The 18,408-nt window shown below is 36.6% G+C and overlaps 1 protein-coding gene across 1 annotated transcript; it reads left to right on the forward strand.

Annotated features, from left to right (window-relative positions):
• Positions 1-333: 333 nt before the first annotated feature.
• On the forward strand, positions 334-18,170 carry DDX1 (DEAD (Asp-Glu-Ala-Asp) box helicase 1). The gene is made up of 25 exons (XM_010084215.1): positions 334-386; positions 760-823; positions 1,551-1,580; positions 1,840-1,936; positions 3,308-3,355; positions 3,521-3,604; positions 4,465-4,548; positions 4,918-4,994; positions 6,543-6,615; positions 6,719-6,795; positions 7,626-7,740; positions 8,244-8,382; positions 9,438-9,498; positions 10,647-10,745; positions 11,441-11,530; positions 12,109-12,297; positions 13,536-13,587; positions 14,045-14,191; positions 14,926-15,017; positions 15,578-15,650; positions 16,092-16,164; positions 16,289-16,331; positions 16,558-16,653; positions 17,410-17,530; positions 17,852-18,170. Exons 1-25 carry the CDS (start codon positions 337-339, stop codon positions 17,980-17,982), a joined length of 2,205 nt encoding a protein of 734 aa, XP_010082517.1. The 5' UTR covers positions 334-336; the 3' UTR covers positions 17,983-18,170.
• Positions 18,171-18,408: the final 238 nt, after the last annotated feature.

Consider the following 18,408-nt stretch of genomic DNA (forward strand, 5'->3'; position numbering starts at 1 on the left):
TGTTGTTTTCATAGGCATTTCCTTGAATAGGCAAAGATAAGTACCTTGCCCTTGAAATGGTGCTCAATGCGTTTGCTTTGCTGCTATCTTTGCTGCTATGTCAGCACCTGCCCCTGTGCCTTATGTATGCCTGACCTACTGTCAAAACTGTATGTGGGGAAGGAAGAACGTTTCTTATTTATCACTTGAGTTCTGTAGAGAAGGCTGCATTTGCTGTTGCAAAAAACAATTCTTTTTTATTTCTGTCTGTAGTTGGAAGTGTTGACATTTAGAAATCTTTTGGGCTCTGTTGAGGTAAATAACAGTGCTTGTTCCTTTTTTTCTTGTCTTACAGAAATGGGTGTTATGCCTGAGATAGCTCAAGCAGTGGAGGAGATGGACTGGCTGTAAGTAGGAGTGTGTTTGGGCCTGGCAAAATCTAATTTGCCTCTCAGCGATATATGACGTGCTTCTTAAAATACCTATGCTGTCACATTAAAGCAAAGCAGATACGTGTTTTCCTTTAACTGTCATTGTATCTCATGGGCTGCTTTTTTCACTGCGTCCACTAGTAACTTCCTGTCAAGGTACATCTTCTGTTCCAAACTCTCCTTGTAAATGGAATCCTTTTCACTTCCTTAGCTGCAAGCCAGGAAGAGGAACATTTGCCTTCTCTTTCTCATCTTGCAGATGACTGTAGTTTCTGTGAATTCCTATATAAGAAAAAATCCTTTTTTCTACTGATAACATAAATTCATGTTAATGTGTTCTTTCCCATAGTCTTCCTACGGATATCCAAGCAGAATCCATTCCACTGATCCTGGGAGGTGGTGATGTACTTATGGTACGTGTGAAGGATAGCCCTATTCCTAGAAAGCGTATTTCTTTTAGTTGTTTGTGTGGTCAGTTCCTTTCTTTCCAGAAGGGTCCATAGTTAGACCCTGTCCTTCTTACATAGAAAGCATACTCTTCAGCTAAAGACCCCTTTGAGTTCCTGGTTTGTTTCCACGTGTTCTTGCAGATGGGATTCATTCTTCTTAGGCTTTATTTTTTGACTACTTGACAGATACTGCCACATGAATGAGTGCTATCTGATTTCATTTGCTCTCCTTTCTGTTGTAAATACCTGACATAGGTCTGCAGGCAACATGACTGATACTGCCTAAACAAATGCTTCAGTATTCAGTATCATAATAACCTTGAAGATACCAGGTTATTATGCCTTGTTCATAATGTCTTTTGCAGATTTTTGTGTTCTTCATTCTGTAAACACAGTAACACTTCCTATAATCTTCTGTAGCACCTCCAGAAACTGAACATACATAGACAGTTTTTCTGGTGGACTCTGGGAGCTTTCGGGACTTTTATTTTTTTGAAGTCTATTGTAAAGGTTTTCTGTGTTTGTATTTGCATCTGATTTGTGTGAAGCAATGGTATTGCTCTCTAAGATTTTCTGTATTATGAAGAAGTAAAAGTAAACTTAGTTTGTATAGTTTATTAAAGTAGAACTGTAGAACAGTCCTTACACTGTAAGTTGCAACTCTGGTTAAATTAAATTTTTCTTCCTATAGGCTGCTGAAACTGGGAGTGGAAAAACTGGTGTAAGTAATCAAATTTAAATTAGCAGAAAGTAGAAGTCTTTAAGTGGTGAGAGGTGTGTATGTGTATATACAGAGAGAACCTGTATATGTTTGTGCATGTATTTAAGCAGTATTATTAGCAATCATTACAAACATGTGTTTATGTGTAGGCATTCTTTAAAATCTTTCTGTCCCTGGATACTGCACCTGAAAACTAGGCTGACTGTATATCTGAAAATACTTGTATAAATTGTGGAATGAAAATAACTTTCCATTTTAGGCTTTTAGCATTCCAGTTATCCAGATTGTTTATGAAACGCTGAAGGACCAGATGGAAGGCAAGAAAGGAAAAGCAACTATTAAGACTGGTGGGGCAGGTAAGTTCTTGTGTGTCATGCTCCTCAAGTTTGGAACACTGTTAATTCATGTCGATTCCATCCCCTCCCAAAGTAAAGTTAAACCTGACTTACCATTAGATAAGTATTTTTTTCTTTATTTTGGGATAATGTAAATAGAATATCATCACCCCAGATTTTATAAAACAGTGAATATAAATTTACTGGTAAAGTCATGGAGAGAACTGGGATGTGTTTGACTGTCATCTCTTATTAATGTTCGTTGCCTTCAGCTGGAGGCTGGCTGATTCACACCACGCTCTTCAGTGTTCTTCTGAAAGCCATAATAGTTTAGTGGCTTGCAAGATATGAAGTGGTAATAGCATCCAGCTTAAATAAAGGAGTTAAAAAAAAAATCTTCCAGTTGCAGGAGTAGATGAGATATCAGCAGTGACACCCCACAGCATGTTTGAGCCACTGAAGTGAGCTTGAACAGAAAGCTCTTCTAGACTCAGACTTACTTTTGCGTGGCTGGGGTAGCACTGTAGTGTGTCTTTCAATTCTGCTGTGCTGAATAAAGCTGTTGAATTCCTCTTGGCACCTAGCTAGGTTTGGAAGCTGAATAACATTTTGAGTTGCTGCAGATTTGAACTAGTAAACATTGAACAGAGCAGCAAATGCACAGAGCTGGAACCCGCAGATATGGAACGGATTGTAACCATGATAATATCCTCGTAGTATTTGAGGGTCTGTTATACATCCATATAAATAAGCTTGCAACTTGAAAGCTAGCCACCATGTCCAGTCTGTGGTATTTATAGATTGAGATTTACATAAGTGATGGTAGCTGCACAAACAACGCTCTGAAGATATTATGGAAGTTCTCATCTTTCAGTTTCATTTTAACTACTGCTACAGTGGTGACAGTACGGTCAACTTAAAAAAAAAAATCCTTCTTGAAAGGTTGTAATGTAAATACAGTCAGTAATCTTAATTGAAATGGCATCTAGTTGTACAATAAAATCCTTATTTTGTGGAACTTAGACTATTGCAACATGATTTTAGGCATATGAAAAATGAAGTCAGAAATTTTCTAGATGAATTTGATTGTGCTTAACTGTGCCTTATTTTATTAATGTCTCCATTGTTTTCAGTTGTATTTTTAAGTAACTTTAATCTGTGGTCTCCTTAATGGAATAATCTAAATTTTCATGGAATACCAGCTGAATTATGCGTCTGTGCCCCTCCAAATTGTAGGCCTTCGTTTTGGCCTCATATGAATTGCATGGGGACGAAGCAGTCTCCTCAGAAAATTAAGCCCAATACTGTACAGACAATGTGAACTTAAATTTGAGTTTTCCAGGTTTACCTTCTTGGTTTAATACTTTTTCTGTTGCTGTCTTTCAAACCTAGTGCTCAATAAATGGCAAATGAACCCGTATGATAGAGGATCAGCTTTTGGTGAGTTGCCCTAAAACTGCTTTAAATGTTCAGTTGAAAATGTTTACTTGAAAATGTTCACTTGGTGAAAAAAAGAATAAGCTAGAAGAAAGTATGCATGAGAATTTATTTTAAAAGCAGCTAGAGAGTCTATTTCTTTAACTAAAACTGTCTTGTAATTTTCAGCAATTGGATCAGATGGTTTGTGCTGTCAAAGCAGAGAAGTAAAAGAATGGCACGGATGCAGAGCAACTAGAGGCGTGACTAAAGGTAGATATAAAAATATGTATTTTGGAGACTTTACTAGAAGTTTCAACTGAAATGCCTCTTTGACACCCATTGTTATGTAGATGGTTGTATTTAAAACTTATTATCCACCTGAGGAAATGTGCCATTACTCAGTTTACAGCTAGCTGAAGACTTTGGAATGACAAATACCTCTCTTTTGTTCTCCTTGTGTTGTAAATTACCTTTTCTGTGGTAGGGGATTGAGTCGGAGGAGACAGAATCATAACTAATATTTATTAGAACACATTTTATTAAGGTGTTATTAATAGGAAATAGCTACTCATGCAGTACTTTCAGTTGTTACCTCACACACTTCACAGATGTGCATACATAAATTTCATGGTTATGTGGTTGGAGCAACAGTTGAGATGCCAGCCCCAACTTTTTACTCAGAAGCAGAATCATGCTGATACTCCAGTGGTTCTATATAGGTGTTCAGAAAGACCCTCAAACGGTCTCATATCATCAGGTGTGCAGGTAATCCTGTAACCTGTTTGTACATAGCAGCCGGTTGGATGTGGTTCAAGTTACACAAACAGCTGTTGGTGCTGGTGGTCTTGTACTGATTTGACAGACCAAAGGTCCTTTGGAGCCTTTCAGAACCTACCTCTCATCATGTACTTTTTGTCTCTTTTGCCTGCTGTTCTCTGATAATCTGTTTCTTGATTTTGTGCATAGGCACCTACAGAACCTTTTCACGCTAACAGAGTAGGGGATTTTATGACACTTTCAGCAGGGTTGGAAATGAGAGAGTTGCGTGGTCTTGGAAATAGCCAGACTGAAACACCTTGATGAAATTGAAATTTAGGTCTTGTTTTAGATCCTTTCTTTCTCTTTTAAAGGGAAATACTACTATGAAGTTTCCTGTCATGACCAAGGCTTGTGCAGAGTTGGTTGGTCAACTATGCAGGCTTCACTTGATTTAGGTGAGTTTCCTTCAAAAGAATAATCCCATAGACAGTTTTCGTATTTGCCTGGAATGACGGGAGTCCTGCTCTAGTCTCACAGAGAATGGGCTCCTTGGGAAGTTTAAAACTTTTTGAGCAAATGTTGTTCCTCCTGTAAGAGGAAATCTGCTTAGTTGGCAGCAATGGTTTTAGCCTCTTGTGACTTCTTCCCTTTTATTTCGAATGTTTAAATAAGGATAATTGGAGACTGGTAAAATCAATTAACATACTGTCACAAAAATACTAGTTCAGCATATATCGAAGCTAGATTCAGTTCCTGATACAAAGAGGGAAAAAATGTAACCTGTCAACCAGAAGATAAAAAAGTATACTTTGTCTTGTTTTCAGGCACTGATAAATTTGGTTTTGGTTTTGGTGGCACTGGTAAGAAATCTCACAACAAGCAATTTGACAGCTATGGTGAGGTAAGCTTGAATTGCTTCTTGTTAGAAATGCTATTAAAAGTTTTGCGTGCTGGTTCTGTGCTGTATCAACTGTCTTTTGTAATACTGCTAACTTTTAAGGGAAAGTCACTGGGCAAAAGTAGCATAAAACATTGAAGCATTTTTGGATTAGCATAAATATGCTAATATGTTTAAAATAGGTTAAAACATACTACAGGTTTAACAAAAACAGTTGTCACCTTGAGGCTTATGATTGTGGCTAGACCACAAATATATTGACTCCTCTTTAGAAGATAAACCTTTTCTCTGTGTTACAGGTTAGAGGTTAACTGGTCTCTTGGATAAGGGCATGTAGCAACAGGATGAGGCATAATGGGTCTAAACTGGAAGAGGGCAAATTTAGACTAGATACTTAGTGTGAGGGTGGTGAGACACTGGAACAGGTTGCCCAGAGAAGCTGTGGATGCCTGGATGCCCCATCCCTGGAGGAGTTCAAGGCCAGGCTGGATGAGGCTTTGAGCAACCTGGGCTAGTGGGAGGTGTCCCTGCCCATGGCAGGGGGGTTGGAACTAGATGATCTCTAAGGTCCCTTCCAACCCAAACCATTCTATGTTTCTATGATTTATTTCTTGACTTGAGTCTTAGCTTGAACAACAGCAACATGTCTGTATACGCTGGTGAATGCCTGAGTGAGGCCATTGTATCCTATTTACTGGGAGTTAAAGTAGAAACAGTCACACAGCTCTCTAATATGTCAAAACACATACTTAAGTGCTAATAAGATGTAGTTAGTCCTGCTTTATTTCTGGGTATTGAGTTGGGTTTGCCGTTAGAACTGTTGCCTTAGCGTACATTTCTGGAAACGTCCACCACAAACATCTGTGGTGTTTTTTGGACAGTCCGACAGTCAAGAGTTCATATGTTTAACCATAATTTATGTAAATATCAATAATACAGCAGAAACTCAAGTCTTTTTGTGGTATGAATGAACTCTGCCATAGAACTTGCAATTTCTATGACTATTGTATTGAAGCTTTTTTTATTATAGTGACTTCTGAGCTGTTGAATTACAAATAATTTATGACATACAGATTTTATTGAATTTCTTTACAATGAACAGATTAAGATATTTAAATGAAATACTCAAGTATACATAACATGCATATAGTACCTCCTGCAAGAGTTAGTCTTTTTATATACTCAAAATACAGGTTTCTGTTACCATGTTTGGTACTCTAAGCTTAGATTTACACTGACTAATAAATGCATGATTAATGCACTTTACTCAAATTTATCATTGTTGAAGTGTTTTGTTTTTTAAGTAAATTTAAATCAGCGATGAATGTTTAAATATGTAAGCTAAATCAGGCAGTTTACTTAGATTTTGTAATCAAATAAAAATACGCATGCTATTTACAGCAGTATTATTGGAATAAATTGAACTTGCTTCTCTCTATAATTAGCATTTAGTAGGGATAAGTGGGAAAACTAAAAATTGACAGAATATAAGTCTCCTTAATGCACTGAACACTAAAATATCTAAACTTCACAAACTTGTTTTTGTTGTAGGAATTCACTATGCATGATACAATTGGGTGTTATCTAGATATAGATAAAGGACAAATAAAATTTTCCAAAAATGGTAAGTTTTATTCACTTTCTTCTTTGGAATTCTGTTGGGATGCTTGTGTTGGGTGAGAGGAACACACACATGCGGAGTCTGACTGAACTAACCCTGCTTTCAGGGAAGGACCTTGGCCTTGCATTTGAAATCCCACCACACATAAGGAACCAAGCACTTTTTGCAGCTTGTGTACTGAAGGTAATTTAGGAATATCACAGATGTGTACGATCATGAAAATTGTTCTAGTTTTGGTAACTACTTATGTATAGAATTTGCATAGCCACCTACAATTACTGTGGCTGTGCATGTACGCTCTTTCCTTTGGTCTACTAGTATTTCACTGCTGGAGTGGTCACCACAGCGTGTTAGCTTTGAGTACTGCTCAAGTTAGATATCTAATGTTTTTTAATTCAAATTTTAAATTCTTAAAACTTGAATTTAAGTATAGAATAGCATGGGTAACTAATTCCTAATACCAGTGCTGTCTAGTCTGTATTAAACTTCCATATGCTATAATTCAACAGATATAACCAAATAACTTGGAAGTGCCAAAATTCCTGTTTTGTTTATACTTAACAGTTAACATTACATTAGTGTAGGAGTACATCTTTCTGGAGTTAGTCTGTCTGGGATGGTCTCTTACTGAGTAAAGGAAAGGTTTTAGCAAAATATTTTGGTGGTCAGAGAAATGCACAAGTACAAAAAAATGTGGGTGAGTTTTTGTTTGTGTTTTTGTTAATGGCTGTCATTAAAAATGAACATAAGTTCCAAAAATGTTTCCATGTATCTGTAAATGTGGGAATATTTTGATGTAGAAGAAAAGATTATTAAGAGCTAGAACTGCACGTAAAATGTCTGGCAGGTTTTAGATGACTTGGGGAAGGGGAACTTGTAAGATTAGAGAAAAGGCCACCTTTCCCTCCTCATCATCTAGCTGGTTTCTCATGGGGAAATTAATTATGAAATTGTTTCTCATTTTATGGGGTCTCTTGAACCTGTCTGTGTGACACATCTTTGTTGAAATCTAGAATGCTGAATTGAAATTCAATTTTGGTGAAGAAGATTTCAAGTTTCCACCAAAAGATGGCTATATTGGTCTTTGCAAGGCTCCTGATGGTAGTGTTGTAAAATCACAACACTCAGGTAGGTTAAATTTTTAATTTTCTCTCTGTTTTACATTCAGATTGTGTTACAGAGCATCTTTTGATCACTTGAGTTGCTTCCTTACTGCTGTATTCAAGGTCTGACAATGATCTTACTGTTAGCAATATTAGTGCTTTTTAAAAAAGTATTAGAAATTTTCTTTATCTTAAACCAGAAATAGTCTAACATTTTGAATTTAGAAATCCATCAGAAAAAAAAGAGGAGTTCAGCTAAGTTACTCAACAGCGTCATCTTAAAAATTTAAGTGTGTGTGTTTAAGCTCTTCAGTAACATTAATTACACTGCATGGCTAGTGTGCCCACTATCACTTGTAATATTAATCTGAAGCTATTCATAACTGAGTGAGCAATAACATCACCCTTTAATGAAGCATTTAGAATTATAAGGGTTTAGATTATTAGTAGAAAATCTAAGTTTGTTTCCAGTAAAAAATTCTAGGATAGGTATGTAGTTTGTCTTAATGACATGCTTTTTTCACTTAGGAAGTGCACAAGTGGGTCAGACACAGAACCTTCCAAATGCTCCAAAAGCATTGATTGTAGAACCATCAAGAGAGTTGGCAGAACAAACTTTGAACAACGTGAAGCAGTTCAAAAAATATGTTGATAATCCCAAATTAAGGTAACGGTGCATCTGTTATAATTCTATTTATGGTGTTGTCCGTGGACATGATTTTGCAGGGGGACAAGGGATGTTCCACGTGTTAGCTAAGCAGACCTTAGTCTGCAGTGCTACTGATAATAGCTTCAGTAATATCTGCTTCCAACCAACCTTCTGACTTTTCAACTACAGTCAGACCGATTAGGGTTTTTTGATGTGTTTTATCTATTTGCTATGGCAAATCTTTGTTGGTTTTTTTTTCCTTCAGGTTATCAAAGGTGTTCGATAATTAATGTTTTTAATCAAGAAAAGCACATCTTCTGCTTACTGCCCTTCTTTTCTAAGCAGCTTCCTGTGCCCCCCACCTCCCCCTGACCTCATTTTGTTTTTCATCTCCAACAAATAGTTACATACAAGGTCTGCTCTGTTTATGTTAGTGTGCTCACAGGACAAAGCAGTGATTGGCATGAGGATCCAATTCTGACAAATGAATCCTCTACATTCCTCTGAAAAATGAATCTAGCTTTAGTCTAAAGTTGTTCTTCTTTTGACTGTGCTTATAAAACTTAAACAAGTATCTCCATATTCTAAACTGCAGTCAGTTTACAAGAGTGCTTTTACTACAATTGCAGGGAAGTAACAATGGGGAGAGGCAAGCTATGGTGTCAGATTCATTAAATTTACTGTTATTTGCATTTCTAGCTTTCAAGAACCCAGGAAACTTGCTAAACTTGTTTGAGATTTTTTTTTTAAGGAACAGATTCTTTTTTAAGATGAAATTGGTTAAGGTGTTAATGTGTTTCATACTACAGCGATAAAGTAACCAAATTCAAATACAATTCGATAACAAACCTTTCACTTACTGAATTAAAATACAATATACTACATATGAAGGGACAAACTTTTACATGAGTCTTTTTCCTATTCTTTTGTTCTTAAAATTACTGTTCAGAGATCTTAATTGTCAGCTAATAAAATAATCGGTGTTCATCCAGATGTTTCATTTATCTTCTCAATATAATAAATCAGCTAATCTTGATATGTTGATGTTAATGTGTTGATGTTAAAAATTTTAGGGAACTGTTGATTATTGGTGGGGTTGCTGCAAGAGATCAACTCTCTATATTGGAACAAGGAGTAAGTTGTATTTTTGTTCATATCATTTGATAGTTTGTGTTCTGAATAACTCATGATGTTGCTAGAGAATAGTAATGGTGCTTCTTGTAACTCGTGTAAACCTGATAAAAAGAGCTTGTATCAACTCCGCAATTTCGTGTTGCGCTGGACTAGCATTTGTTGCATTACTTCCATGGCAAATGTCAATAAAATGCTTATAGTATGCGGAAAATTCTGTTGAAGCCTGAGTACTTCTGAAAATTTTGAAATAAAGGTGTAGAGAGAGAGGCAGTTTTCCTATTAACTTTTGTTTCATATTTATGTGAATAAAATTGGTCTGCAATTAACAGGGTCAACCTACACCATGAATGAGTCCTACATAGAAGGAGCTGGTGTAGCTTCATCAGCATGGGGTGTACAATAAATTCAGTCATGCTGTAGGGATAGCATAGTCATCTTTTTGTTTAAGACTCATTTTTGAATCTGAGACTATGTCACTATTGATAAGTTTTTCAGTGATAAGGAGAAAATACAAATTTTCTCCTAAGCAGGCTTGAACTGGAAGACTGCTGGACTTTCATGTGAATGCTAAATTCATGATGGTGAACTCTTCCATTTAGCAAAATCTTAAGTTATTTCTGTAGTTGATAGACTTGATATGTATACTTCCACAGTGAGAAAAGTTGAATATATTTTATCCCCATTTAAAAACAAGTCTGTTTGGCTTCATATAATGAAAGTCCCACAGCTTGGTGTTCAGGGGAGGGGAGAAGGGAGCAGGGGCACAACACTTCCCAAAATAAGGGAAGGCTGCCTGCCAGGGGCAGATTCTGCTAGTAAAATGGCTGTAGAACCAAAATGCAGGTTGCCCTGAGAGGTTGTGAGATCTCCTTCCTTGAAGATGCCAAAAATTTTATTGGGCAACTACCTAAAGCAACTTGGAAGTTGTTCTTGATTTGCATGTGATGGTGGGAGTGTGGAGCAGATGACATAAAGTCAGACTTCCAAACCAAATTACTCTAGGATTATATTATAATTAATATAAAATAGCTATTAATAGTTATAAAATAGGGCATCATATTGATTGTTTAATAATCATAAATTCGTACAAAGCTGGTAATGCCTCTAGTTAGTTATGGGACTGATAAATACTCCTTTGTATTTCATAGGTGGATATTGTCGTTGGAACTCCTGGAAGACTGGATGACCTGGTCTCAACAGGAAAGCTTAATTTATCTCAAGTTAGATTCCTGGTTCTGGATGAAGCTGTACGTAAAGAACTAAGTGATACTTAAGTTCTGTTCTTAAGTGCAATATGGCATTTCCTAGAAGAGTCAGTAAAACACCATTGTTCTATAGTATTTGTGTTTTAGTAGCTGCTTATAGGCTATTCTGCATTGATCATTTTGTTGTTTTGTAACCATAGTAACCTATGTATTTTTTTTTTTCCCCTAGTAGCCTCTCTGGTAAAGCTGTTTAATTTTTTTTTTTTGATAGAAAATATATTTCAGGCTCTATTCACAAAGTAGTGAAGTCTGTCAATGTACAGGGAACTTGAAAGGACGAAGACAAGATAAGCATTTTTGATTACCCAGCAGGTCTTGAAGCCAATTAATGTTGTAGTCAATATGCTGTGAAATGAGAGCCCCTCTCTCTGATGTGGTGTAATACAACTGAATATTCACAAGGATGGAATGCCTCAGGGTATTAGCTAGGAGAAGCTGCTGAGGCAGATGTTCAATTTTGTGTGAAGCACAGCAGCTGTACTTGTAAATACTCCAAATTTTTACTTTTTTTTTTTTACTTCTTGGTAATAATATCCTAGCCAGGCATTGACCTGTCTAGCTAATTAAAAGAGAGCTTCAGAGACTACAAGTGTGTTGCTTTTTTAACTCAAGCATATAGACTGAGAAATGAGAAATAAGAATGGCAGCTTTATTAGTTTTATTTTATTGCCCTGTAGGATGGCCTTCTTCTCCAAGGTTATTCTGATTTCATAAACAGGATCCACAGTCAAATTCCTCAGATAACTTCAGACGGAAAGAGACTTCAGGTATAAAACTTGTTTGTGTTTGTTTGGGTTTTTTTGCAGTGGTTTTGGTGTTGGTGTTTGTTTGTTTGGAGTTCTTTTTTTTTTTGGGGGGGGGGGGTGCACTGCTTTCAATTGTTGACTGTTCCATGGTATGGAGCATGCTTCCTTGAAGTAAAATTTGTTACATCTCTTGTCCAAAACTAACAGTTGTTCATTGGGTTCAGCACTTGCCTGTGAATATGTATTTTTAGGATCCTAGATCTTGAAGCCCAGTGTTTAACAGTATTTGAGTTTTTTCAGATATGTATGTATCTAAATATGAGTGACTACATCATGATTTCTAATGCTCTAATAATCTTGATTCATCAGCTCTCAGTAATTCTCTTTCTTGGATTTTTGTAAGAGAATAGTTAAGTAACTTATTTTGTGTCTGGACTCTTGTCAGCTGGGTGGCTCCTGTGGTGAGAAAAGCCAGTCAAGGACTCTTTCTGTTCTGCTACATGATATTATTCAGCTGCATAACATTCTTCCAGTTCTACTCTGATCTTTTTGCTGGGAGAATCTGATCTTCAGTGTTATCCATATGGCTTTTTTCTTAGGTGATTGTGTGCTCTGCAACGCTACATTCTTTTGATGTGAAAAAGCTATCTGAAAAGATCATGCATTTTCCCACCTGGGTTGATTTGAAAGGAGAAGATTCTGTCCCTGAAACTGTACACCACGTAGTTGTACTTGTAAATCCAAAAGCCGACAAACTCTGGGAGAGGCTTGGCAAGAATCATATCAGAGTAAGTGGTCTATAAATGAAAAGTAATATTATTTTCCCATGTTTACTTATTTAATCCTCAGAATTGGGGTGTAGTATCGTAGGATCTTTGCCAGCTTTTGAAACAGCTTAGTGTATCTGAAATGGTTTGTTCCATTGTAGTCAGCATCGTGATATTGGTGATGTCGTAACGCTGTTTCTTAACAACTGAGTCTTACAAACACGATTGAGGAAGATCTTGATAGAGTAACATTCTGGTTTGTACTAGAGAGCAATGGCACTGCACTGCTTTTTCCACTCATTTCACAGCTGATGGTCTCTGGCCTAACTGTCGTTCGTACTGGTCTTTTGTGATTAATCAGGAGGAAGTAAACCTTCCAACATAGAATCATAGAATCATTAAGGTTGGAAAAGACCTCAAGGATCATCAAGTCCAACCCAACACCACCTAACTCACTAAACCATGTCCCTAAGCACCACATCTACATGTTTCTTGAACCATTCTGCAAGGTAGTTTTGTCTCTAACCTATGTGAAACAAACAATTTTTAGAGGAATGGATTTCATGTCAGACTACTTTTGGGACTCGGGTTTAAATTCTCCATTAACCTGACAGCTATTCATATGAGAAGGGTGGTAGTTGGGACTCGGGTTTAAATTCTCCATTAACCTGACAGCTGTTCATGTGAGAAGGGTGGTAGTTGTTGTTAAGTCTTTAATTTTCAAGTTATGAATAACCTGGGACTATTTCATTTCCAGCAACTTTTATGCAGTTACAATCAATAGGTTTTCTTAACTCCTCGTTGTCTCTGGAACCTCCTTTTTTTAGGTTTGTTAGAGCCTTTTCATTGAGTCTAGCACGAATTTATTTTTCTTGCGTTTTAGGTTTATATCCGATTTAGCCTAGCATAGGGAAAAAGACAAGGAACAACTCTTTGTATGACTTAGCCGTGTTTATAATACATTATTTTCATGTTTTGGTGTTAGATTTTTTTTTTCTAATTCACCAGTTTACTCAAAGGTGATTTCTGTCTAGTGTCTAGCTATAACTGTCCTTTTTTTCCTAACAGGTTTTGTGTGCTTACACTCAGACTTATTTAGCTAAAGGTAGATTAGTTTGACTGACAGGAGAACAGAATGCTAGAATTACTTTGTTTAATTTCTTTCTAATTGTAAGTTAATGGAGTTCAGTATTTCCTCTGTGACGTATGGCCTCATTACTTGGGGGATTTATTTGGTGTTTTTTGGTTTTTTTTCCTAGACTGATGAAGTACATGCAAAAGACAATACACGACCTGGTGCTAACACTCCAGGTAATCAGCAACACTAGTTAAGCAATAGCTTGTGAAATAATCCTTTGTAAATGTTATGAAGTAAAGCCAGATTATAGTGGATATCAGCCCTGGGTCATGTTCCTCCAAATTTTTCCTTATGCATTCTTGTAGTTATGGAAATTGTTTCTGTAATTAGGGGGGAAAGAAAAAGATGTGAATATGTGTTTTGCAAGTATGTAAATGAGAAGTGTTTGTTGGTGTGTATAAGTAACATGAAACTCCTGGGTAGTTTTGTTCTTTCTGTGTTGTGTTATATTACCTTGGAGCAGGGAAGCATGGGTGGGAGAAGGAAAAACTGAAGTTCCAGCTCACTTGCTCTGCTAATAAAAGTTTAATTGTCTACTGAAAGGCTAGAGAAAACTTTAAATTTATGCTGTTCAAGTGTTCTCCATATTTTTAAATAATTTGAGTGAAATAACTTCTTTACTTTACTTAGAAATGTGGTCTGAAGCTATTAAAATTCTAAAAGGAGAATACACAGTTCGGGCAATCAAAGAACACAAGATGGACCAAGCCATTATTTTCTGCAGAACTAAAATAGATTGTGATAATATGGAGCAGTACTTTATCCAACAGGGCGGAGGTAATATTTTTCATGAAAACGTTATTCTGCTCACTTTTCCTGTTTATTTCAAAGCCAGAATTGTATGGTAGAGGTCACCGATATTCAGACACCACACAAGTAAAATTGTTCTTCACTTACTGGCTATAAAAGTCAGGGTTTGGTAGCAGTGAGCTGCAGCAGGGTGCCCTTTGTGGGAGGAGGCAATGAACTGCCCTATACCTGTTCCAGGCAGCTCTGAAATGGCTGGAAGCAACCCTTTGTGCGCCAAAATTTGAACCAATGAGAAGAGCGTATGGTGCCTCTGCTGAAACATTCTATACGAAAATGTGATAATTGCTCAGGACAGGAGACACGAGAAGAAATGTGTGTACAAAGGTACACACATAAGGAGACATGGAAGGAGAAATGTGAGAGAAAACACAAGGGGATGCTGAAAGGGGATGTGTGAGGAGAAGGGTGAAGACACACGTTTGGAGAAACCAGGGAAGTTTAGACTGGGAAGGAGTAAGGAGCCATACCTGCACAGACCTCCTCTGGGATTAGGGGAGGAAAGGTGTTTCTTTAGTTGTCTTGCTTTTTCCCCAATACCTGTATCAGTAGTTAGAAGTTTATGTTAATTGGTAATAATAAATTAAGTGAAATTCCCTTGAGTAGAGACTTTGCCCACAAAATGTACTTTTTTTTTTCGAGTTCTGTATGGTGTTGTGTCATAACTTACGTATGATGTTATTAATACATAGCAACTCTTTCAGGCCCTGATAGGAAGGGACATCAGTTCTCATGTGTCTGTCTGCATGGTGACAGAAAACCTCAAGAAAGAAAGCAAAACCTGGAAAGATTTAAGGTGATGCAGCAGATTCTCGAAGGCTTTTCCCTCACTTCCCAATACCTGAAATCATATGTTAATGTGTTGCTAGTTCTCCATTTAAATTAAATTGCATTCAGATACTCTAACTTCCTAAAATTCTGTGACCCACAATTTCTGTAGTTGGAAATCTATACTGTCAGTCAATATGACCTTTTTGAGTTTTCATGGAGAGTGTAGGTGGGCTTACTTCTATTTAAAATGTAAACATAAGCTCTGAAACAGATTACGTTGGGTTTTAAAGTCTTTGGTTCTTGAATATTTTAAACTGTCTAATATTTAAGTAACTTTTTTGTTTTGATTAAGCCGTTCATCAATTCATACTTGCCTTATGCTGTTGGGGAAGGAAATAAGGATGTAAATTGACCAGGCTAGTCATGTTCAAAAAGCACTGCTCTGTGGAAGAGCTTTATTTGAAGTGTTCCTAAATGTACAGAGACACTTGAAAGTGAAGTAAATGTGAAGGACTACTGTTTCATTGTGTGGGATTTCGTTTGGTTTGTTTAGTACAGCACTTCTTTACACCTATGTTTTTGTAGAGAGGGGATGTCCGTTTCTTGATCTGCACAGATGTTGCTGCTAGAGGAATTGATATTCATGGTGTTCCATATGGTAAGACATATCTTAAACTAAGTGATTGAATTGCATATGGCTTCAATATATTTCCAGTCCTGTCAACTAGTTAGATATATGACTTACGGCTTCATTTTTAAAAGTTGTAGACGTTAAAAGCTTGAATTAGGCAACTTTTAATTTGATTGTTCACTATACCTTCTCATATGCCTGATGTTCTGCATTGTTGGGGACTCTGTTTTTCCACTCTTGCAAAAAGTAATCATGGAGAAAGCAGATTGATAGTGGAAGCTTTAAGCATAGGTGCTGCAGGTAATGATGCCTGTAACTGCTGTAATAGAATAAAAAGTATATATATGGGCTAAGGAGAGGGATTGCAGCAATCAAAATCATTTATTCTAGGTGTCTGGTCTGTGACATTAGCTTGCATGTTTTTTAAGAAGTCCTGTATTCTCTGTGGATTTTGTGTGTCTTGTACAGTTATCAACGTCACACTCCCTGATGAAAAGCAGAACTATGTTCACCGAATTGGGAGAGTAGGCAGAGCTGAGAGGTATGTCTGTGTTCAGACTAGTTGCCATGTTTTCTTGATTTTTTTTGTTGTTGTTGTTGTTCTGTAAGTTGACAATAGTTATATAAATACACTTTTCTCTCTTCCTTCTCTCCTAATATTTCAGGATGGGTTTGGCAATCTCCCTTGTGGCAAAAGAGAAGGAAAAGGTAATTATACTCCAAAGCAAAATTGAACAGACATTATTTACTGCAGTTCTATCCACAGCTGATCTCTGACTTTAATATCCTGCGCTGGAAAAGTGCTTGTTTGTTCTTGCTTAATTGAAAGGGAATTCTAAATAGACATCTGAATTCTCTTTCATGGTATAATTAATCAAAATGAATCTACTAAACTAGTTCACAAAGTTTAGAACTTGTTTTCGTGCATTTCTAGGTTTGGTATCATGTATGCAGTAGTCGTGGAAAAGGCTGTTACAATACTAGACTGAAGGAAGAAGGAGGTTGTACCATATGGTACAATGAGATGCAGGTAAACTTTTTTGCTTAACCAGAGTGTTTAAATCCTCTAAAAGAATGGGGGATATAGTTCTTGTTTTAGCTGTGTAGTTGGAAGTACTAAGTTAATTTTGGGGTGTTTATAATCTTTGATTCCATTTGAATAAATTAGAAAACTTTGTGAGTTATACCTGCTATAAGTTATCTCTTTAATTATAAAAGTTTATTTTAATATTCCCAGCCAATTCTGTTAGTCTTATTTCTAGCTTCTCTGTAGTCTCTGTAATCAAATGCTGTTAAGAGTTTCAGGATGTTAGTTACACATCTTTGTTTAGATGGTTTGTTGCAAAACTGCAAGTAACTTAAAACGGTTGTTCCTTTAACCTGAAAATAATGTGTCACTTGAGTACATTTTCATTGTGATTTGTATACCAAATATGAATGCTTGTTAAATTCACAGTGCTTCCCTTCTTTCTGCATTAAAGAAGGGTGAACAATACATCTTCTGTGGTAAAATAAGCTTTTACCAGGAGCTCTTTATAAAGTAGCCCCAGTCACATAAATGGGGTAGTATGTAAAATAAAGGTTTCTAGGTAGAGTAAAAACACACTGAGATTGGAAATGAACTTGTATAGTCTGTTTGAGCAAAAAATGTGTTGGTCTCTGGTGTCTGCCACTAAATTGTTTTCTGTGTACGGTTCCTGTTGAAACTACTTGAATGTGACTGTTCAGAATACTAGTCTGACTGAAGTCTGGGATCATAAGAGTACTTGAAGACTTTTTTTTTTAGTTGCTGGGAGAGATTGAAGAACACTTAAACTGCACTATTACCCAAGTTGAACCAGACATAAAAGTACCAGTAGATGATTTTGATGGGAAAGTTACATATGGACAGAAAAGAGCCCTGGGTGGTAAGCAATGAACTACTCTTGAGTTACCTTGCTATGCAATACTCAGTTTCTTGGTTTTCTTCTGTGTAAGTACAGAATGATAGATTAAAAAAACCTGCTAGTTCTTTACTGTCTTCTGCATTTGTCACATGCAGCCTATGGGTTGCAAGTGACCAAAGTGTGTGTATGCCTGTGTTTTTGTTTTGTTTGTGCTTTTTTGCTTTTTTTTTTAGCAAGTTAACAAAGATGCTTTAGCTGTCTGAATGACTGTGGTTGAGCACTATTAGTTCTGCTAGAAAAATGGCTTTGGACACATCATTTAGATTGCGTCTCTTTTGGCAGGTGGACTGTATAAAGGCCACGTGGATATTCTGGCACCTACAGTACAAGAGTTGGCTGCCCTTGAAAAGGAGGCTCAGACATCTTTCTTGCATCTTGGCTATCTTCCTAACCAGCTGTTCAGAACATTCTAATTGTGCCACACTTGAGACAAGGCTTGAGTTAATAAATGCTCTACCCTGCAAATACAAAAATCCCATACTGTCTCTGAGTAGCAGTAGTTAGAAAAGGATTAAAATTAAATATACTTCTTGCATGATGAACAATGTGTTCAGCTGTTAACTCTGTGTTAGCTGTTGTCTTGATAAAATAAATCAAAGATTAAATGATTTCTTTTGTTCTTTTGCCTTGCCTTGAGGATTAATTTGCAGAATCATTCTTTGCATAACCTGTTGATTTATTGAAAATACAAGAATAGTTAAGCAAATCTGGAAGAAGGAGAGTCTAATTCTTCTATTTGCAGAATATATGTTAAAATTACTTAATTAGCTGTGTACTGTAATTTTTAATGCTGGGCTTTTTAAAGATTCATCCATATTGAGACAACTGTTTATATTTAA

Source organism: Pterocles gutturalis, unplaced genomic scaffold (genome assembly GCF_000699245.1).
Source record: "Pterocles gutturalis isolate BGI_N339 unplaced genomic scaffold, ASM69924v1 scaffold33855, whole genome shotgun sequence".
NCBI lineage: Eukaryota > Metazoa > Chordata > Aves > Pterocliformes > Pteroclidae > Pterocles > Pterocles gutturalis.